Here is a 23,768-nt window from a genome sequence, read left to right on the forward strand (position 1 = left end):
TTTGGATTTGATTTTGATGTTGGATAAAAATTCAGTCATTTTATAGAAACTGCATTAGTTTCACGGAAAACATCTTTCAGCGTATTTTAATTTTAAATGAAAAGTGTTAAATGCAAATTCATTTTGGTTCTTATGTTGGATAGAAATTCGTTCATTTTTATAGAAACTGTAATATTTTCACGGGAAGCATCTTTCAGCGTGTTTTAAGTTTTAAAAAAGCATTCATTGAAACTTAAATTTGATTTTGATGTTGGATAATAATCCATCCATTCTTATAGAAACTGCAATAGTTTCACGGAAAACATCTTTCAGCGTATTTTAAGTTTAAATGAATAGTATCAAATGCTAATTCATTTTGATTTCTCTGTTTGATAAAAATTCGTTCATTTTTATAGAAACTACATTAGTTTCGCGAGAATCATCTTTTAGGGTGTATTGAGTTTAAATGAAAATTATTAAATTCAAATTCGTTTTGATTTTGATGTTGGATAAAAATTCGTTCATTTTTATAGAATCTGCAATAGTTTCGCGGGAATCATCTTTTAGGGTGTATTGAGTTTAAATGAAAATTATTAAATTCAAATTCGTTTTGATTTTGATGTTAGATAAATATTCCTTTATTCCTATAGAATTTGCAATAGTTTCTTGGGACTCATCTTTCGGGTTTTTTTAAGTTTAAACGAAAAGTAGTAAATGCAATTTTATTTTGATTTTGATGCTGGATAAAAATTCATTCATTTTTATAGAAACTGCAATAGTTTCCCGAGAACCATCTTCTAGTGTATTTTAAGTTTATATGCAAAGTATTAAATGCAAATTCATTTTGATTTTGAAATTCGTTCATTTTTATAGAAACTGCAATAGTTTCACAGGAATCATCTTTCAGCGTGTTTTAAGTTTAAAAGAAAAGCATTAAATGGAAACTCATTTTGATTTTGATGTTGGGTAAAAATTAGAGTGGCGCCACTCTAAGTGAACCTAGATTAACCCAACTTTTTGCATGTCTCTCTCACTAAGACTGTGTGTCTGAGCGGTCGTGCTGCCATCTATAATCTATCTAACCTAAATTCAATTCACGAACCTAGATTAACCCAACGTTTTGCATGCCTCTCTCACTATGACTGTGTGTCTGAGCGGGTGTGCTCCCACCTATAATCTATCTAACCTAAATTCAATTCACTCTGACACTTAGATTTCTACGTATCTTAATACGACAGGAAATATGCTTACGGCTCTAAAAATCGTACTCTTTGCTTTTTCAGAGACACGATGCGGCTTTCCCGCTGGTACTCTATGTACGGTTATCGACACTGGCTAGTTTATTGCATGTATTAAATCAGAAGATGTTTTCCGTGAAACTATTGCAGTTTCTATAAGAATGGATGGATTTTTATCCAACATCAAAATCAAATTTAATTTTCATTGAATACTTTTCATTCAAACTTAAAACACGCTGAAAGATAGTTCCGTGAAACTATTGCAGTTTCTATAAAAATGGCTAAATTTTTACCCATACCAAGGACAGTGACCTATTACTACGAACGATACACGCGTCAGCAGACTGGTTTCTGAGGCAACAACTATTTTTGGGGCCAATCAGATAGAGCGGTTTAACAGGTACAAGGACTGTTTAATTAGAATCATAACATATTTTAATAGTACTAAAAACCTTTAGCGTGAAGAACAGGTTATAGAGGAGGGTACAGCAGTAGTGTCTTATATAAAGGTTCACGCCTACAAGCCTGAGGCATGAATATACAGTGGAGTTTGACGCCTACAAGCCTGAGGCATGAATATACAGTGCAGTTTAACCGGTACATTGGCTCACCAAGGACAGTGACCTATTACTACGAACGATACACGAGTTACCAGAGTGGTTTCTGAGGCAACATCTATTTTTGGGGCCAATCAGAGAGAGCGCATACAGAGGGTACTTCATATATGCTAACGTGATTAGAGGCATGAATATACAGTGCAGTTTAACCGGTACATTGAGTTACCATGGTCATTCAATTATTATCATGACTGGTATATGCCTTAGAAGACAGGTTTCTGACTCAACAGTCAAGCCACTCAGATTTGTCATAATTCAACTATTATCACAAATGGTATATACCTTAGCAGACAGGTTTCTGGGCCAAAACCCGTTTTCTGGGCCAAGCAGAGAAAGGTGATACAGAGGGTATTCCAAATACGGTAACTTGATTAGTAATCGGATTCAAATAAAAGGAGCCTGAGGCATGAATATACAGGGCATTTTGACGCCTACATGCCTGAGGCATGAATACACAGTGCAGTTTAATCGGTACATTGGCTTACCAAGGACAGTGACCTATTACTACGAACGATACATGAGTTACCAGACTGGTTTTGAGGCAACACCCATTTTTGGGGCCAATCAGAGAGAGCGGTTTAACCGGTACAAGGGCTGATTAATTAGAATCATAAAATATTTTAATAGTACTAAAGACCTTTAGCGTGAAGAAAAGGTTATAAAGGAGGGTACAGCAGTACTGTCTTGTATAAAGGTTTCACGCCTACAAGCCTGAGGCATGAATATACAGTGGAGTTTGACACCTACAAGCCTGAGGCATGAATATACAGTGCAGTTTAACCGGTACATTGGCTCACCGAGGACAGTGACCTATTACTACGAACGATACACGAGTTACCAGAGTGGTTTCTGAGGCAACACCCATTTTTGGGGCCAATCAGAGAGAGCGGATTAACCGGTACAAGGGCTGATTAATTAGAATCATAAAATATTTTAACAGTACTAAAAACCTTTAGCGTGAAGAACAGGTTATAAAGGAGGGTACAGCAGTACTGTCTTGTATAAAGGTCTCACGCCTAAAAGCCTGAGGCATGAATATACAGTGCAGTTTGACGCCTACAAGCCTGAGGCATGAATATACAGTGCAATTTAACCGGTACATTGGCTTACCAAGGACAGTGACCTATTACTACGAACGATACACGAGTTACCAGACTGGTTTCTGAGGCAACACCCATTTTTGGGGCCAATCAGAGAGAGCGGATACAGAGGGAATTCCATATATGGTAACTTGATTAGAGGTATGAATATACAGTGCAGTTTAACGGGTACATTGAGTTACCACGGTCATTCAATTATTATCATGACTGGTATATGCCTTAACAGACAGGTTTCTGACTCGACAGTCAAGCCGCTCATATTTCAGTCATAATTCAACTATTATCACGACCGGTTGCATAGAGGGCCAAGAAAGGCTTAAATCCCTCACAGTGGTAGCTACTCAAGGAAGAATTTGAATAAGTAATTGTTAATTGTTACAATTCTAGTATCTGATACAAGCATAATTACATACAAGTCTAATATAAGTCAATGCTGACTTAATGGCAGCACAAAATGGTTTTATTTTTATTATAAAACAAGGAAAAATTTACTCACCAGCATTCGCTTGGAATTCTCCATATCACTATCAGTTCCAATAATTAATCAAAAAAACAAAAAATCTATTTGACTCGCTGAAAGAGCTTTTCAAACTATACAAAATTGTAATTTGGATCTGTATTCTATACTCAAAAAATGAATATATTAACCTCTAATCAAGATGGACCGTTTTTTTTCTTTTTTTTGGGATATTGAACTTACCTTAAATGGTGTGCACTTCATATATATTATGACTGAAATCTGACCGAGGTGACTGTCGAGTCAGAAACCTGTCTGCTAAGGCATATAAAGGTAGTCATATTACGCAATCACTCGTAGAATCTATAACATTCTCATTTTGAGTTTCGAAAATATTAAATGTGAATTTTTATGTTTTAAGTATGTTTCATGTTAATCTAAGTGATATAAATAAAATTTGAAAAAAATATATCATGTTTAAAAAATAATAAAAAAAAGTTTAAAAAAAACTTCAAAAAAAGTATAAAAAATGGGGGGAATGGGGACCAAAAAGTTGTGGGGAGGGGCCCCTTGGAGTTTGGGGGTATGGGACCTTTGGAGGTCCCTGGTGTTAAGGGTCATTGCTGCTTATGATCCTTAATGGGTCATACTCATATATACCTCACTACTTGATTTGCAAGGATTTCTAAGGGTTGTTCTGAATTTCATTATTAAATTTCTTTTCTTGACATTTACATCTCTGTTAGTATCAGCTATTTAGTGTACTATAAATTTAGACCCTATTTTAAATTGACAACACTGTTCAAACACCACTTGTGTATTATACAGAACACATCGAAGAAGTAACGCTAGGTCTAGTCACAAGGTCATTTTATCATCGTTAACCATTTTCATAGATTTATGTTGTTCAAAATTTATCATAAATTGCCTAAGCTAACAAGCCCTTTGGGGTTACCTTAACTGGTAATCCGTTTAACCCTTTTTTACCACCTTCATACAATCCAATTCGCAAATGTTATCTAGCTCTGTTTTTACCTATTTTTCAATTAAGATCGTTCATAAAGTCCAATTCACAAATGCTATACCATTTTTCGCAAATAAAGTTAGTTTACGCGAATGTTCTGAAACAATTCTGAGCGTACCATCCCATTCTTTAATTACCAGTAATGCATTCCTAAGCAAATTGAGTTAGTTCACGCAAATTTTATAACTTAAACAATTCTGAGTGTAGCATCCCATTCTTTAATTAGGAACGACGCATTCCTAAGCAAACCAGTCTTGACTAAAGGCAATTATCCAGAAAATAGGTGTTGCCTCAGAAACCAGTCTGGTTGCATTACACAATCTCGATAATCAAAATCAATCTTTATATTTGAATCCGATTACTAATCAAGTTACCGTATTTGGAATACCCTCTGTATCACCTTTCTCTGGTTGGCCCTGAAAACGGGTGTTGGCCAAGAAACCTGTCTGCTAAGGTATATACTGCTTGTGATAATAGTTGAATTATGACTGAAATCTGAGTGGCTTGACTGTCGAGTCAGAAAACAGTCTGCTAAGGCATATACCAGTCATGATAATAATTGAATGACCGTGGTAACTCAATGTACCGGTTAAACTGCACTTTATATTGATGCCTCTAATCAAGTTACCATATATGGAGTATCCTCTGTATCCGCTCTCTCTGATTGGCACCAAAAATGGGTGTTGCCTCAGAAACCCGTCTGGTAACTCGTGTATCGTTCGTAGTAATAGGTCACTGTCCTTGGTAAGCCAATGTACCGGTTAAACTGCACTGTATATTCATGCCTCAGGCTTGTAGGCGTCAAACTGCATTGTATATTCATGCCTCAGGCTTGTAGGCGTGAAACCTTTATATAAGACACTACTGCTGTACCGTCCTCTATAACCTGTTCTTCACGCTAAAGGTTTTTAGTACTATTAAAATATGTTATGATTCTAATTATACAGCCCTTGTGTTTGAGGAATCATTCTTAAGGAATTGGGGCAAAAGGTTAAACTTTATCGTGAAGAGCGGGGTATAGAGGAGGTAAATAATTTCTGAGACCACACTGGCTAATCATGATAAAACATAAAATCATGAAGAAAGGAGAAAACAAGGACACAAACAGCCAGTGAAAAGTTTTTCACTGGCTGTTTATTGTCCTCGTTTTCTCCTTTCTTTGCGATTTTATGTTTTATAAAGGAGGGGACAGCCACCCTCATATACGGAATAATTTCTGTTTTTTAAGTTTTAATGTTGCTCCTTACTTGCAGTGAAAAAAGACTTGTTTTTTTATTTAATATCTGATCGTTTCTAAAAAAATCCCCCTCCCTCCCGTAGAAAATCCCCCCATTAAAAGTTCCACCATAGAAAGTTCCTCTCGCTTAAAATCCTTCCCCCGGGATATTGACCCAGGACAATTCCATCATCGCTGTGAAGTCCCTCAAGAAAATTTCTGGCGGGCGATTCTGCCAGAAAAATACTCCTTAACATATTTTCATTAAAAGAAAGCTTGTTTTTTATTTAATTTCCGACCTTTTTCAGGACATGGTGATTCCCCCCCCCCCCTGTGTGGAAAATTTTCCCCATAAATTCCCCCCAATGAAAATGCTTATCCCGGAGAAAATTTTCCTAAGGAGAATTTATCCTAGTGATAATTCCCCCATAGAGAATTTTTTCCGTGGGAAATCCCCCTCTCACGTAAAAATCTCCCAGAGAATTCCAGCTCCGATGAAAATTTGCCCCGAAAAATACCCCAGAGAATCTCCACACGTAAAATGTTGTCGCCAACGAGAAAATAAGGCAAATAAAACGAATTTCGTACTGAATGCTGGCAAACTCCCCTCGTGTAAAATTCCCTTTGAAAGTTTACCCTCGAGGACTTCCATCTCAATGAGAAATTCTCCCCGTTGAAAAAGCCATCCCCAGAATATCCCCAATCCCCGTAAAATGTCTGTATACTTTTCAATAGCAAATACAACATGTAAACAATAGACAAATTTCATAACTTGCGGTTCTTCCGTCTCAAGGGGTTCATGTCATCCCCAAAGACATAATTATCAGACCTTTCAGCCATGCTGAACAAAATGGCTAACTCAAATTTTGATCGGAAAACCTTAGGGGAAAAAGGGTATGGGAAGGGAGCTAGGTGCTATTCAATTTTTGGGTCATTTAAAAGGGCACTGGAACTTTTAATTTCCGTTCAAATGAGCTCTCTATCAATCTTTTAGGACCAATGGTTCGATACGATCATCCCTGGGAAGAACAAAGAAAAAAATACATAAAATAAACACGCATCCGTGATCTTTCTCCTCACAAAAATGTAAAATTCCACATTTTAAAAGATGGGAGCTTGAAACAGGCACGTACGCAGGAATTTGTTTCGGGGAGGGGGACAAATCCTTCAAACCCATTATTCTGTGAGAAAAATCAGAAAATTATGGGGAAATGAAAAAAATCGTGTGATTTCGGGGGGGGGGGGGGGGGGGCCGGGGCCCCCCCCCCCCCTGCGTACGTCCCTGGCTTGAAAACTCTACAGTAGGCTTCTCTGACACACCGAACCTGCCGGTGCAATTTTCAGTAAGATTTTTGACTTTTGAAGGATGTTCTCCCTTTTTTCAAAAATATGGCATATTTTCTCTGGCTCTTACCTTTTGATGTGTAATATTGAGCTTAATGAATTCTATATATTTGGAATCAGCCTTAATTCCAAATATATAGAAAAAAAGTAAACTCTTTCTTTAGAAACTCTGAAAAAATTCTTTTTTTAGAGTTTCGGTTACTGTTAGTCCGAGTTACTATCCTTACTTACCAGTTCGTTACCACGAACTGTTTGAAAAATAAATTGCTGTGAATGATACACTGAAAATATTACCGCTTTACAAGCACGAATCTGATTCATTAGTTGTTTTGGCTTGCCAATATTAGACGGCTAAATTGCATAGATTAGAGCAGCTTCGCTCTCATTTTCACTTTGACTAAAAGGTTTTTTTTCTGCTTGCGTAACTAAAACGCAAAATACTCACGTTTAGAGCGATTGAAAAAATAAAACAAGTTTTTATCCTGAAAACAAAAATTATTTTTAAAACTAAATCGAGCCAAAATTATCCTAAGTATAAAGTGAGGAATCCGGCGTATTCCTTGACACGGAAAACTAACAACACGGAAAATCCATCCCGGAAAATTTCCCTTGCGGAAATTTCCCCCGGGAAATCCCTCCTCTGTTATGTAAAATTTTCGCCCCTGAAAATTTGCCCTGGAGAATCCCCCCTACGACCAATTACATCCCGACAATTCTCCTCTGGAATATTTTCCCCATATGTAAAATTGAGAAGCCAATGGGAAATTAAGACCAATAAAAAAACGAAGAAGAGAAGGGATTATGGAAGTTCTATTTGTATTTTAAAATACATGTAGAATATGTGGTGTAGAATCAAACAGTAACGATCTCTAAGGAGCAACTCGTGCCAATAGTAACCAAAATTTGAAAGAAATATTTTTGATAACAATTAATACATCAAAAGAATTGCTTACTGATGCTCATTCTGAACATATAGCCTATAGTTCATTAAGTAACGTTACACTTCAAACACCATGAGCTAGAGAAAATGGCCAGATTTTCAAAAAATGGAGGAAAACACCCCTAAAAAGACAAATGATCGTAATACCAATCTCCCCACTAAATTTAAAATATTAGAGAATCCTGTTATTAAGTTTTCAAGCTCCTATCTATGAAAATGTCGAATTTTGAAATTTTCCCCAAAAGAAAAATTAGGGATGCTTAGGGATTAATTGTTTTTTTATAAAGTAATTTTGGTAGTAATACACCAAAATCAGTAGGTGAAAAAGACCTGCCAATCGGTAAAATACTTTGCCCCTCCCCCCGAACATTTTGGCTAGTGACGGATCTGGTTAGTAAAAGACCAAGTCAACTGGAAATAATTAATTGAACTTCTTAGTCCCAGCCAGTTATCTCTGTGCCCTTCCATCACAGGGCAACTCTTCTACGTTTGCCGTAAACTTCGTATTAAAATTATTCAGGTTATTTTCTTTAACCTTTATCTTACCCTGTTACCATAAATCAGACCAGAAAACCGAAAAAAGGATTAAAATAAAAAAAATATTAAAATAAATACTGTATGATACTCTGGACCATATATTCTGCCTTTGTTTTGAAATATAGGTAGAAAATTTAAAAATTCCTTCATTTTTTCATTATTTTATTTGTCATAATTTGTTTTTGGCTGATCAATTTTGAAGGTGGGGGGAATTTCCAGCGAGGAAAAATTTCCACGGGCGACTTTTTAGGGGGAAGGGGGATTTGGTAAACACAGCTTATCTTCCGGCCTTTTCTTTAGCTTTTCTTCAAGCTAAAACGTGTAAAGCTCTAGTTTTTCAACATTTTTATTGCGTGGAAATTGCGAAAGGTCAGAACTATCATAAAGTCATACATCCAACAAAGATAGTAAATAAGTATGCAAAATACGAATACTTGCCAATCCAAATACTAATATTTACCAAAAAATATTTGCTATTATAATACAAATTGTTCAATTTCAAATATTGACCGTTTAATTCCTCAAAAAATGAGACACAACAGATAATTTCAAACAGTATACTCAAAACGAGCATAAATTAACATGAGTAGGGTTATAAACCCCAAGCTTTCTAAAAGCCAGAATATAATATGTAATTTAATGAAAAAATTCAAATTAATTTATTGAAAAAAATCTGCATTGTCGGTTTAATATCTTAATTGATTCTTAAATCTTAATTGATTTTTGATCTCTTAAAGTTAGAAAAGTGAAAACATTTAAAAGTATTTTTTTCATTAGAGTAAAAATTATATTATGGGTTTTAGAAAGCTTGGGGTTTAGAACCCTACTCATATTAATTGCTGTTCGTTTTGAGTTAGACTCTTATTTATTATAATTTGTGCTTGTTTTGGGTTTCATTTATTGATTGATGTTTACTTGTGGTAGTTGTATTCTTGGTAAATTATTTGATTCTGTTTTTATTCATTTAGATTTAATGGAATTCGCTAGAAGTTTTCCATAGAAATTGCTTAAGGATTGTTCTGGGTACCCGGCTTACTGACCGTATTTCAAACAATAGGCTATACGAAAAATGTGGTTCAATACCGCTCTCTAGGGCTATAATGAAAGAAAAGCTGAGGTGGCTAGGGCACGTTGTGTGGATGAAGGATGACAGATTGCCGAAGATTGTTCTTTTCGGCCAACCGTCTAGGGCTAAACAGAAAGCAGGTCGTCCCCGTCTGGGGTGGGAGGACGTCATAAAGAAAGATTTAAAGGAAATAGGAACTTCGTTGGTGGGTGTAAAAATAGAGGCTTTGAATAGATTGGGGTGGAGGAGGACCGTGCGTAGCTGTGTTGGCCTCAGGCGGCTTGGTGCTGTGGTGAGTTGTCAGTAGTAGTATTAGTTGGATTCTTTACTGTTTCTTAAAAACTTATTTTGTTGAAAAAGTTTTTTCAATTAATTCCTGTTTGTTTTATATTGACATAGTCTTTTCAGGGAGAAAGACTGAGCATCTTCTAAATTTGAACAACCATCCCTTCCATAAAAATCTTAAATACCCACTGGACATAGATTATAACCCTTGCCTCTAATCTCTGGGGATTGTTTCAACCCCAAAGGCCTTGTTATATGATATTTAGACCATTTTGAATAGAATAGCTATCTCAAAATTTCTATTAGATGCATTTCCGGACAATATGAAGTGTGTGTATGTGTGTGAATGGGGGGGGGGGTAATTGTCCTTCGATCACTTTGATTATTAAAAAGAACACTAGAGTGTCTGATTACCAATCCAATGAACCCCCTCTAAAGTTTATATGACCATGTTTTCTACAAAAACCTTATATGTCCCCAGGACATAACTTACAACCCTTACCCTGAGGGCTGGTTTTTTTTTATCCTCTAAGACCAAATTTCCAGACATTTCTGATACACTGAACAAAATGGCTATCTAAAAATTATGATTGGAAGTGTTTGGGGAAATTATGGGCGTGGGGGGCATTAGCCTTTTGATCACTTTCTACTAATAAAAAAGCACTAGTCTTCTTAATTTCCAATGAAATGAGCCCTTTTTGAAGCTTCTACGATAAAAATTTCTGCAGAAACCTTATATACCGCAAGGGTACAACTTACGACCCCTGTCCTGAGGGTTATGGGGGGAGGATTGTCATCCTCAAAGACATAATTTCCAGACCTTCCAACTACGTTGAAAAAATGGCCATATCAAAATTTTGATCAGAACTGGTTGGGGAAATAATGGGCGTGGGGGGGATTCTCCATCCGAATACTTTTGACTTTAGCCCTTTCATTTTCCAATCAAATGAGCCCTTTTTACAATTTTAGCGACACCACTTTCTATAAAAAATATTATATGCCCCAAGGCCATAACTTACAACCTTAGCCCTGAGGGTTGGTAGGGGGGGGGGGGTTGTCATCCTCAAAGACCTAATTTCCAGAACTTTGAACTACATTGAACAAAATGGCTATCTCAAAATTTTGATTGAATGTGTTTGGATAAATGGTGGGCGTGAGAGGGGGTTAGAGGCTCTTCATTCACTTTTGCCAATTAAAAAGGGCGCTAGCCCTTTGAATTTCCAATCAAATGTGCTGTATTTGAAGTTTCTACGACAAAACTTTCTATGTTAAAAATGATTCTACGACAAAGTCCAATGACTTTCGACTATTAAAAAGGGCACTAGCCCTCTCAATTTCCAATTGCATGAACCCCTTTTGAAGTTTCTACGACAATGCTATCTATACAAATCTTAAATGCCCCCAGGGCATGACTTACAACCTTTGCCCTGGGGGCTTTTTGGGGTCTGTCATCCCGATATACATAATTTTCAGAACTTTCAAACTTTCAAACTTTCATAATTTCCAGAATCTTAAAACTTTGATTGGATTTGTTTGGGGAAATGGTGGGCGTCAGAGGGGGGATAGTTGCCCTTCAATCACTTTCGACTATTAAAAAGGACACTAGCCCTTTCAATTTCCTTTCGAATGAGCCCTTATCGAAGTTTCTACAACATCGCTTTCTATAAGAACCTTGTATTACCCCAGGGCATAACTTACAACCCTTACCCTGAGGGCTGTGGGGGGGGGGGAGTTGTCATCCTCAAAAACATAATTTCTAGAACTTTCAACTATGTTGAAAAATGGCTGTCTCAAGATTTTTATTGCATGTGTTTGAAGAAATCTTCAAAGACATAATTTTCAGAACTTTCAACTACATTGAAAAAAATAGCTATACCAATATTTTTATTGCATGGGTTTGGAGAAATGGTGAGCTTGAGAGAGGGTTAGTTGTCCTCCAATCATTTTCAACTATTAAAAAGGGCACTAACAATTTCAATTTCCAATGGAATGAGCCCCTTTTGAAGTTTCTACGACAACACTTTCTATAACGTAGATAATTTCGGAGACCACACTGCCTTTCCATGACGATAAAATAAAAGTTCGAAATAAGTTTTACTACTGATGACGGTCGCTGTATATGTGACCGAAATTTCTGGTATTTTTGTGATTTTCTATACACTGTCTATTAAAAAGGATTTAATCCAATTTTGAACTTTTATTTTATCGCTTTCTATAAAAACCTTACATGACCCCAGGGCATAAATTACAACCCTTGACCTGAGGGCTATGGGAATCGTCATCCTCAAAGACCTAATTTCCAAAACTTTCAACTACTTTGAACAAAAGGGTTGTCTAAAAACTTTGATTGGATGTGTTTGCAGAAAGGTGGGCGTGAGAGGGGGGTTGGTTGCCCTCCAATCCTTTATGACAATTAAAAAGGGCACTAGCCCTTTGAATTTCCAATCGAATGATCCCTTTTTCAAGTTCCTAGGACAAAGCTTTCAAAAAACATATATACCCCCAGGGCATAACTTACAACCCTTGCCATGAAGACTGTGGGGGTAGTTTCCTGCTCAAAGACATAATTTCCGGATCTTTCAACTGCGGTGAACAAAATGACTATCTCAAAATTTTGATTGGATGTGTTTGGGGAAAGGGTGGGCTTGGAAGAGATGTTAGTTGCCTTCCAATCACTTTCGACTATCAAAAAGAGCACTAGCCATTTCAATTTCCGATCGAATGAGCCCTTTTTGAAGTTTCTACGACAACGCTTTCTATAAAAACTTTATATGCCCCCCAGGGCGTAACTTATAACTCTTGCCCTGAAGACTGTGGGGGGGGGGGGAGTGTCCTGCGCAAAGACATAATTTCTAGAACTTTTAACTACGTTGAAAGAAATAGCCATCTCTAAACTAAGATGAGTTTTTACGTTTCTACGAAAAAGCTTCCTATAAAAACCTTATATGCCCCATCTAAACTATTAAAAAGGGCACTGGCAATTCCAATTTCCAATCGAATGAACCCTTTTGAAGTATCTACGACAACTCCTTCGGTACGAAGTGCCCTGGTCTAAAGGAAAAAAAAATTTAATAATACATTGTTCCGACATAGTTTTTTACTTAGACTGCGGTATTGCGCTGCCTATGACTAAAAATATTGTGCCCGGGAAAAGGGGCGTTTTCTGCCATTTTATGGTACTAAACTACTATTTTGCCCAAAAGAGGACCTTGTTGTTATTGATTGAAAATTCTGATTTAGGCATTTGCTTTAAAGGTATCAAAAAACTAAATATTGAGCTTCCCAGTTGTAGAGGAACTAATGCCACACGATGGTACATTCGTTCCTGAAAATTCATGTAGTTTATAGAAGATAAATCTTAATACTTGACTCGACTCAAGTTAATTGCGCATCATTTTATAGGAAGGACAGCTGATGGGTCAATGCTTTGGCTATAGGATGGGGCCAGATGCCTTAAATAGTGCATTTCAATGTCCAAATTGTCTAAGGGGTGCTAGAAAGTAGTTAGAGTGTGGAACTGTGGCGTGAATTTTTTGGAGTATCACACTCTAGCAAAGAAAGGACGACTTCTCTGTTTTCAAGTAAAAAACACTGTTTAATTTAGATTCACTAGCTCTTTTTCGATGAGAAAAGGTTGAAGATGTCCTAGTGGTGATGAGGGGTGGTTCAACGTGGATGAGAGAGGGGGGTTGGTGTGTAATGCCACGGTGGTGTGGGAGTGTTTTGAAGGCTATTATGAATGGCTTGGCTTGCGAAAACTCAAATGAATGGGTTAAAGCATAACTTTTAACAAGTAATTTCTGAAAAGTGCTTTGGGGGAGATGGGCGATGTCAGAGGGGTGACACAGGGCTGTAATAGTGCCGTACGGAGGCGTGAATTGCTTGGAGTATCACGCTCTAGCAAAGATATGGCGGGAGGCGTTAATTGAATTTTTCGGTAGAGGGGGACTGAAATCTAACATTCCTGTCTAAGAAACGATGCATTTCGTTAAAATTCCTTCAAATATACCTCTTAGTATGGTTTTAAGGTTACCACTAATATCAGCTCACCCTCTCAAAATGATTGTTAGGGTGGGAGGGCAGCCGTATATTGTCAGGATATTGAAAAATATTCTTAAGTTTAACTAAAAGAAAACGGAGTATTTTCTTTAAAAGTTCTTAATAGGGCTTAAATTTGCACCTAATATGCACGATATCCCCCCTGGTATTGCATGCTAGGATGTTTTTTTCTATAATACATGGTTCTTTTGCATATATTATGATAAGCCTCTTTTCACGTTTTGTTTTTTTGTCGTGTTTTTAACTACTTTTTTCTGTGTTTTTAATATTGATGTAAGTTGGTTTTTATTAATAAAAATTTTATTTACAAGCTCTATGTTTTCAAGATGTATGGCTTAGGACGATTAATGTGATTATGCAATTTAAGCACCCCTTAGTTTGTATCGCTATCAATACCTTTAGAGCAATTCTCTCCAAGAGCGTGCCAAATTTTGACAGTAACACGTCGTTCTTGTGTGTGCGAAAAATGGGGAATCTCAGGTGTCGCGCAATAGGTTAATTTTAGAATAGAATGACAAGGACAAAATAAAAAGGATAGCAGGTCAGTCCTCTCGGCTAAGGCACAAATCCGTTGGATGGGAATGACCTTTCGAGTCATAGCGGGTGTCAAAGAACTGAAGAAAAAAAAAAGAACTAACGAAAGAAAAAAAGCGATTTACATTTCGGGTGAAATTTAAAATGGCATTAAGTCAAAAGAAAGAAAAAATACTTTGAACATTGCGGGCGAAAAAAATGCCAAAAGGTATTATGTGACAGTGATGGTTGCACAATCATTACGTAAGTTGTGTGGTGTTGTTACGTAATAAGCGGGAATTCCCCCATGGGTTACAGTCGCAAGGTTAGATAAAATTGCGTCAAGCATATTACACCTGAGCGTTTAAAACATGATGTGTTGTGACGTCATTAGAGTCCGGAGGGGTGTGTCAAGGGAGTCTTGCCAACTGTTTTCTCTTTAATAGAACTGGTGATGGCTTAAGTGGCGTAGGAGATCAAAAGTCACGCAGGATTTCCATCCATACGAGCAATTACATCCCTCTTCGTCCACCCGAAACTATGTAGTAAAAATATTATTATGAGCTTATTGTCCAAAAATACTAGTAATTGAAAATTTTGACTAAACATTCAAATTTATCCTCAAATATTTGTTAAAATCCAACATTTTAATTCTTAAGCAGAAAACTGGAAAAAGCGGGATACAACCGCCCTGTGGCTGGTTGGTTCCAAATCGCTTTTGACTGATACAAAAAAAGGACTAGAACTTTCAATTTCTGATCGAATGGGCATCCTCCAAAGTTTCTATGACCATGAGGCAGAGCTGGGGATGAGGAAGGGGCAGTCCTCTTCCTATACGAAATAATATCTACTCATTTTGAGGTTTAAATGTTGCTCTTTACTTTCATAATAAAAGTATAGACCAGAAATATTCCCAGAAATAAAGAGGGATTAAATATCAATTTCAAGTTTTTATATGTTTTTCCAAGTAATCTCCCCCTCCCCCCCCCCCCGAAAAAATAGCCCCCCAAACAAAAGTCGTGAATAATGTCTTGGGGATTATACATCAATTTCTGCCTCCACACTCCCCTCGTCTCTTTCTTAGAACTAATTTTGCATTTATCTGAAGGCTCAATGAGAGTTGGGATTTTTGGGTATTAAAATGGACTCTTTGAGATATATCTCCCTCCCTCCCTAACTAGCCAAAATATTTTCAAGGTTTAAAAAAATTTCACTGTCTCTGGAAAATTCCTAGTTATTTTGGAATTCCAAATATTTGCATACAAGGGCTGTAAGCCTCTACAATAGGGTTCTCTGATTGTTTTGTAGCTAGGGAGGGAGATGCCTCCAAGGGTGCATTTTAATACCAAAACACCCCAAGTCTCATTGAGCCTTCAGATAAATGCAGGATTAGCTCTAAGGGAGAGACGAGGGGAGGGTGGAGGTAGAAATGGATATATAATCTCCAGGGCCGTATCCTGGACGTTTACGACGTGATTTTTTTTCGGGAGCAGGGGGGGGGAGTACAATTTTTTTTAACGCATCAAAAATATGAAATTGACATTTAATCTTTCTTGATTTTGGGGGAAATTTCTGGTCTAAACTGTTGATGTGACAGTAAACAGCAACATTAAACCCCAAAATGAGCAGAATTTAATCTGCATAAGAAAGTGACTTGCCCTTCTTCATCTCCACCTCCACGTCATGGTCACAGAAACTTCGGAGGGGACTCATTCGATCAGGAATTGAGAGTTCTAGTCCTTTTTTATAAGTCAAAAGTCATTGGAGACCAACCAGCCGGGGGGGGGGGTATTTTCCGGGGGTATTTTCTGAGGAGAATTTTCTGCAGAGGGCTTTTTCAGCTCGGACTATTTTTTGGGGGGGAGGGGAGGATTTTCTGGGAGGGTAAACGCCAGCTCTCATATGTCAAATGAATGTAACAGTCCTCTGGATCCCCGGACAAGGGTTAGATAGGGTAAAATAGATAATCATATAGAAACCATATGGATGAAACCATATAGCTTTTATATCTACTTCAGACCGAATCAGACCGAATGTCGTCTCAAAATTTTCATTACCCCCACCCCCCCCACCCCCCCCGTACTCATAGTCTCTAATATTCTTTCATATGGTTTTCTGTCTGCGTGGCTTTAGAAAATATTGTTGAGAATTTCTTGAACCCAATTGCCTTTCAATTTAAAAATTATCTGAAACCGTAAATTATGAAAACTGAATAGTTTTAAACATTATATATCTCTGTATTTTCATTTTATTTAAAGGCAGTGCCTTGAATAAGAATGAAAAATCGTATCTAGTAATTCCACAGATGTTACCAGTCCCAACAGAAGGGCCAACAAATATGCGCAATTCATCTAGGTCAAAACCTGTTCTTCAGGGAGCATGTTCGACTTTTGACGACAGAGTTGAACGTAGGTATAGATGCTTGAGGTCAACTTGCTAGATTAAAAAAAAAAACATACACAACACAGACACCTTAAACGAACATGTTCAATAATTACGATTTATAGTTAGTAGTCACATTTTTTTTTTTTTTTTTTTTTTTATGTTCAGACTATATTTGCATCTAAGAAAAGGGGTACATTGTGGTACAAGATTAAAACAAAACAAGGATATAAAACAGAGAAAAGTAAATAACCATTTAATGATCTTCAAACCAATAGTTTTTTTCAACCGAAAGCAACATTCTAAATATTTAAAGCTAAAATTCTAGTGTATAAAAAGACGCAAGCTATTCCACAAAGGAATATAACTCTGGAGCTGACTCTTTGTGACAATAAAATTAGATTCCAAAGTTAGGATATAAAGCTTCTTCCTTATTTAGAAAATAAGTCTAAATCTGTCGAAGGGGTGGATAATTCGGAAAATTTGCAGACATTTATTTCACAGTTGTCTCTATGCTTTGGGTTTGGATTGAATTAAAGTTAATTAGGAAGTATTTTTAGAATTAAGTGTTCAAAATCTCTCCATATGTTCCCTTTTTTGCTTTCTTAAAAATTGAATGAAAGCTCGATGCTTTGTTCAGATGCAAGGAAAAATAATAAAGAACTCGAGATATCTCCTGTCGAGGGTCTGCAAAATCCTCCTAACATGGTATCAACACATGGCTATGACCTTACCCCACCCCCACCCCAATTGCCTAAGAGGCGGCACGACGGGGTAGTCATGTTGGTTATTTTTAAAGTAGAGCAAAATATTCCTATTTCGAAGTAGATCACTTTTTTAATGTTGACTAACTTGAAAAACAACATGAGCATTGGAGATAAGCATTCAAAACAAGTACAAAGCTAGCTGTTAGTCATCCAGTAACAAATTAAAATGCTTTGACTTCAAAAAAGAGTGATGTTTTCTTGTATAACAAATGATTTAGAAAGTGAATTATAATTTTGCAATCGAATTAAGGTGAACACTAAAACTAGTTTAACATCTCTTGTTCGGAAAGTTTGGAACAGATGAAGCAATGCTGGCAAATTCGAGCATTGACAATAAAGGACCGCTGGCTTTTTTTTATCCATAATCAAGCAAATGACAAGGCTTTAAAGGTGTAGTAATTTAATGTGTTTAAAGTTTTATTTTTAATTTCTAGTAGAGTCAAAACTGTGGTTTGTTCTTTACTAGGTTACAGCTTTCTTGTGTGTGATATATTTAAATGATATTAGAAAAGTAGGGCTAATTCGATGTTTAAATGTCTTACATACAGAAATATTCTTCGATCTAGAATTCAAATAATTGGTACATATTTCCCTTCTTTTAAATAAATTGTCAAAAATATATGTATCTCGGAAATCGACCACTAGATTACTCAATCATGATGGAAGTTCCTTTGAAAAACTCGCCTAAATTGTCTATTTACATTTTCAATGTTTTAAGTTAGATCATCCAAGGCATTAGATCCAATGATCAAACAGTTCGTGGTAACGAACTGTAAGTAAGGAGCGACCCGGCTCAATAGTAACCGAAACTCTAAATAACGAAATTCTGATACCAATAGATACATCAAAAGAATCATATTTTAATGTTGACTTCAAATATATCAACTTTATCAGGTTCACTCTTACCCATCAAAAGTTACGCGCCTCAGAAAATTTGCCTTATTTTCGAAAAAAGGGGGAAACACCTCTTAAAAGTCATAGAATCTTAATTAAAATCAAAACATCAGATTAAGCGCATCAGAAAACCCTACTGTAGAGGTTTCAAGCTCCTATCTGCAAAAATGTGGAATTTTGTATTTTTGCCAGAAGAAAGATCATGGATGAGTTTTTATTTGTTTTGTTTTTTTTTTTTTTTTTTTTTTTTTTTTCAGGCTTAATCGTATCGACCCAGTGGTCCTAGAATATCGAGAGAGGGCTCATTCAAACGGAAATTAAAAGTTCTAGTGCTCTTTTTAAGTGACCAAAAAATGGAGGGCAACTAGGCCCCTCCCACATTCATTTTTTCCCAAAGTCACCCGATCAACATTTTGAGACAGCCATTTTGTTCAGCATGGTCGAAAATATAATAAACATATCTTTTAGGATGACTTAATCCCCCAAAGTCCCCGGAGGGGGGGCTGAAAGTTATGAACTTAACCCAATGTTTACAAATAGTATAGGTTATTGGAAAGTAAACAGACGTTTTCAGGGAGAATTTTTCTGGTTGTGGGGAGGAGGGAGGTCGGGGGTAAACTCCCTAATATACGTAATAAAAACATACAATATAGAAGTTCGTTCCTTAAGTTAATTCGTAAGTTACGTCAGAAGAAAATTTCGAGAAAACCATTTAGCCAATACAAGTAAAATTAATATGCAAATTTCATTCTAGTATTCATATACGGTAAGCCAAAATCAAAGCTGCATTAATTCAAAAAGGTTCCGAAATAAAATAAAAAAAACAAATTTTTTAACTGAAAGTAAGGAGAGACATTAAAACTTAAAACGAACAAAAATTATTCCGTATAGAAAGGGGCTGTCCCCTCCTCAACGCCTCCCTCGTTACACTAAATTTTGACTCTTTCTCAGAATTGTATTTTTTAAAACAATAAAAAACTTTAGCATGAAGAGGGAGGCGTTGAGGAGGGGACATCCACTTTCATATACGGAATAATTTCTGTTCGTTTTAAGTTTTAATGTCACTCCTTACTTTCAGTTAAAGGGCTTGTTTTTTTATTGAATTTCTGAACGTTTCTGAATTAATGCAGCTTTGATTTTGGCTCACCGTACATGAGTAATTAGAATAAAATTTGTATTCATTGGACAATATGGGAGAGAGGGTGTGGAGGAGGCAAGTGGTCCAATTGGGCTGAAATTCAAAAATTTGACACTATCGGGTAGGAGAATATTACTGTTTTAGCAATATTAAAAAACTATCTTGCCAAAAAAACTAAAAAGAAATTTGAACAGACTTTTTGAAATGGTACACATACTATTTCTCAAAAGCCTGAAGCATAAGCAAGGCCATGCCTGCATGCCCTCTTTACATAGTTTTTAAAACTCTCCTCTAAAAAGTTTTCAGGTTGACAATAAAATTGCCTAACAGTTATTTACTTTTAGAGTAATAAAAAGTAAGTTCATTAATCCATAGTAAGTGACAAGCTCGGAAATGGATGTCCGAACAAAATTATTGTTTCATCAAATAGTTTGTGGTAACGAACCGGGAATCAGGAGCGACTCCTGTGATCAGCAACCGAAACTCTAATACAGTGAGTTTGGATAATAATCTATACATCAAAAGAATTGGGTTTTTATGTTAATTCTAAATATGTAGAAAAATTAAGTTTAAAATTACCCACCAAAAGTCATGAGCCCGAAAAAATTTGCCTGATTCTTTTGGAAAGGGATAAAACACCCCCACAAGACGAATGATCTTAATGAAAACTAGAAAATCAAATCTTGCATATCAGAGAACCCTACCACAGAGGTTTCAAGCCTGTATCTTGAAAATGCGAAATTTTATATTATTTCCGTGAGTAATATCTACACATATGCGTTTCTTTCTTTGTTTATTTATTTTTTCCATGTTTTATTTTGGTTTTGGATGGAAATAAATCCATGAATCTGAACAAAAAAAGAAAACTCTTAGACCTACATTTCCTAATTTCTTGGGAAGGCATTTGAATCAAAATTTGAGGGCGAGAAACAATTTAAGATGAGGCTCAAAACTAAAGGGAAGAATATTATTATATGAAAAAGGGATTAGCTGCATAACTCATAGTCACTGCCATTGGGCCTGCCTGTGTTAAAACCCTCCTCCCCAGGAGGTGTATTGTTTGAACCTTTCAATTATTATGAGTGAAACAGCTATCTAACTATTTTGATTTGATGCCATTATAAGTCATAGAAATGAACGGAGCAGTTAAGTACACAGGATGGGCGCTTATCCTTAAATCACTCTTGGCCCTTTAAAAAGACGCTGGAAACCTTCTATTTCTGATCCAGTGAGCAGCCTTCTAAGTTTGTAAGGCCACCCATTCTATAAAAAGTGTTAATAAGAAATACATGGTACACCCGTCATTCCTTAAGTAGTCAGTGCTACTCAGTCGGCTCTACTTAATTGACTAACTGATCTTCCGTATGGGAACTGCAGCAAACTGCAGGAACTGCAGGGAACTGAAACTGCAGCAAAAATATTGTCATACTGAAATTACTGAGCTACGTAGGTTGTCTTCAGATTTAATGATCTCTCTTTAAGATGTAATTTTTAGTCGTTTCTTAGCGTCCATTAAATCTTTAAAGGGATCTAAAAGGAGTCCATAAAATTTTTGTAATAGCCTATAATTTTTGTGAAGGATGTGTTTTGACCGTTTATTAAGGTTTTATAAGACATGATTTACATAATATTTTATATATAAATATAAACAATGCATAAGGTTTTTTTAGACAACTCACGACTAAATCTATTGAAGCAAAATATGCATTGTTTATTTATAAACAAGCTTGAGTTATCCTCAAGCTTGGGAGCTCCAGACCAGCCGTAGCAAAGACTCCCATTCCATTCTCTTCTGAGAGGCATTTCGAATATCAAGAACTAAGACCGAGGAAACTTTAACCCTGAATAATCTGGAGAAGTTTGAAAGACATCGAATGTTTTTAGTTTTCAACTGCTGTAAAAAAAGGGAAAACAAAAAATCACTTGACACTCTTACGCGGGGGAAGGGGCAAAAAATACTAGCTAGGCAAATGTCTCTTACAACCTCTTGTTCTGAACACTAAGGATGACCTTTCCTTAAAAGTTGAAGGGCTTATTGACGAACATTTGCTTTAAATTACACGATTTTGGATTCAAATATTTATGAAAGGCAGTTGGTAGATATAACGCTTGAAATTACCCACTGACTTAATGTTACACTCAAAAATACTTTCTGCAGATCTCTAGTAAATCATAATCATAAAGAGTGGATATTGAGGGGAGCAGTCACCTCGCCCACAGTGGTTTGCTTTACAAGTCCAGGCAATTCTTGTCTTCACACGAATATCGATTTAGCAGCTTCCCTCTAGTCGGGAATATCATTATTGGGAGCTAAGCTGGGGTCGTTAGCTAGCTTCCTACTAAAACCGAAAAAGCTGGAAGAAATACTCGCATCGTTTTCTAAAGGTGGAATAGCCTATAACCAAAACCCTTCATGATTAAGTCCTTTCTAAAAATGTAATGTAAATTTCTAAAACTGGACTGTATTCATTATATTAGAACTCTGGTCGTATTAGCAGAAAACCAGATATTTGTCATCAAACAAGCGTTAACAAAGACAACTTTGTCACGAGCTTCTTAAAGCCATTCTTTATCAAGCAGTAATTCATGGTCATGTTTCGCGCTTTTGATTTAAGAAGAAAACATTTTAAGTCAAAATCATGTGCAGAGAGGATAGAACGTTATCAATTGGTCAAAACTGTGGATAAATATGCACGGATAGAATACAATCATGAAAATAAAGACAAGTCTTCTTTGAATAATATATTAAAAGTGAATATACATATGTGTATTATATTAGCTGTGTGTATATACACCTTGAAAGTGCGCTGGATGTAAGTTTCTTTGGGTGGAGCGAAGTAAAATTTTTCAAAACAGGTGATTCAAGAAAATACAGTGAATAAAGGAATATTCGGTATTTTCTTGAGATTTGAGCTGGGGCACGGGCCCAATTAACCAAAAATTAAAACCGGTAAAAATCTATTATGCTTGGCTACTTACATCAATTTGACATTAAAATTCATTAGTATTTAAAAAAAAAACTAAATAAAAATAGCTAGTTTTCTAGCTGAAAGCAGCGAGCAGCATTAAAACTTAAAACAAACAGAAATTTTTCTGTATATGAGGGGGACTGCCTCTTCCTCAACCGTCGCTATTTACCCTAAAGTCCTACAGTTCTTTAAAAATATTTTCCAATCAAATTCAAACGCCCCTTTGTTGTAGCAGTCTTTCTTAGAGAATTGTGACAAATAGATCAAGCTTATGCGCAAATGGTTAGGGTAAAGGAAAGGGCAGTCCCCCTTATATACAGATGAATTTCTGTTCGCTTTAAGTTTTAATGCTGTTCCTTACTTTGAGTTGAAATCCTGTTTTTTATTATCCAATTTCTGACCGTTTTCCAAATCATACCAGGATATCCTCTTCCCTCTCCATCCCCATGTAAAACTTCCCCTGGAAAACTACCCTTGGAAACTTTCATTCCCTCAGAAAAGTTTCGCCATTAAAAATCCCATCCGGCAGAAAATTCCATCCCCAAACATTGTTCGCACATTTCCCAACAACAAATACTATATGGGAACAATTGGCAAATTGCATTACTTACAGCCCTTTCTCCGGACACTATTTGGGGCATTTCATACCCAAGTCATAGTTATTGGACTATGCCAAATGAAATGGATGTATGAAAATTTTGATCATATGTCCTTAGGGTGGGACGTGAGAGGGGTGCTAGACACCCTCCAATTTTTTCGGTCCCTTGAAAAATGCATTAGAAACTTTTGATTTCCATGCAAATGAGCCTTCTCTAGATATTCTAGAACAATTGGTTCAATATGATCAACCCCGGAAAAAAAAGGAAAAAAAAACACGCATCAGTGGTCCTTCTTCTGGCAAAAAAAAATCCACGTTTCTTTGATTAGGATATTGAAACCTCTAGAAGAGGGTCCGCTGATATGCTAAATCTGATGGTTCGTTAAATCGCTTAACTCTTTGGGGGTCTTTCCATCGTTTTTCGAAAATCAGGCAAATTTTCTCAGGCCCGTAGCTTTTGATGGGTAACATTAAACTTATTTTTTTTTATATATGTTGAATCAGTATAAAAAGCAAATTTTTTTACCTAATTGTTATCAAGGTTCAATTTTTTATAGTGTAAATTCTTGTTGGGCCTAGTCCCTCCTTACTTACAGTTTCTCATCCTGAGGTGTTTGATATAAATTTATTAGTTTGATCGGTTTT

The 23,768-nt window shown here is 36.3% G+C and overlaps 2 protein-coding genes across 4 annotated transcripts in view; one reads left to right on the forward strand and one right to left on the reverse strand.

Moving 5' to 3' along the window:
- The window catches only part of LOC148953258 (dopamine receptor 2-like), a 257,773-nt gene that overhangs the window by 114,285 nt on the left and 119,720 nt on the right, over positions 1 to 23,768 (reverse strand). The window lies entirely within an intron of this gene.
- The window catches only part of LOC148953260 (uncharacterized), a 138,113-nt gene continuing 132,040 nt past the window's right edge, over positions 17,696 to 23,768 (forward strand). Inside the window, exon 1 of one of the 2 annotated variants that reach the window (XM_089088428.1) lies at positions 17,696 to 17,914. In XM_089088428.1, coding sequence (XP_088944554.1) covers positions 17,825 to 17,914 — 90 coding nt within the window. In that variant the 5' untranslated portion in view covers positions 17,696 to 17,824. Of the gene's footprint in view, positions 17,915 to 22,200; positions 22,277 to 23,768 lie in introns of those variants that run through there. The other variant, XM_089088429.1, reaches the window with a different exon arrangement.

The sequence above is a fragment of the Artemia sp. Qi Xiang Cuo genome, chromosome 4 (genome assembly GCF_049724085.1).
Source record: "Artemia sp. Qi Xiang Cuo chromosome 4, ASM4972408v1, whole genome shotgun sequence".
Lineage (NCBI taxonomy): Eukaryota > Metazoa > Arthropoda > Branchiopoda > Anostraca > Artemiidae > Artemia > Artemia sp. Qi Xiang Cuo.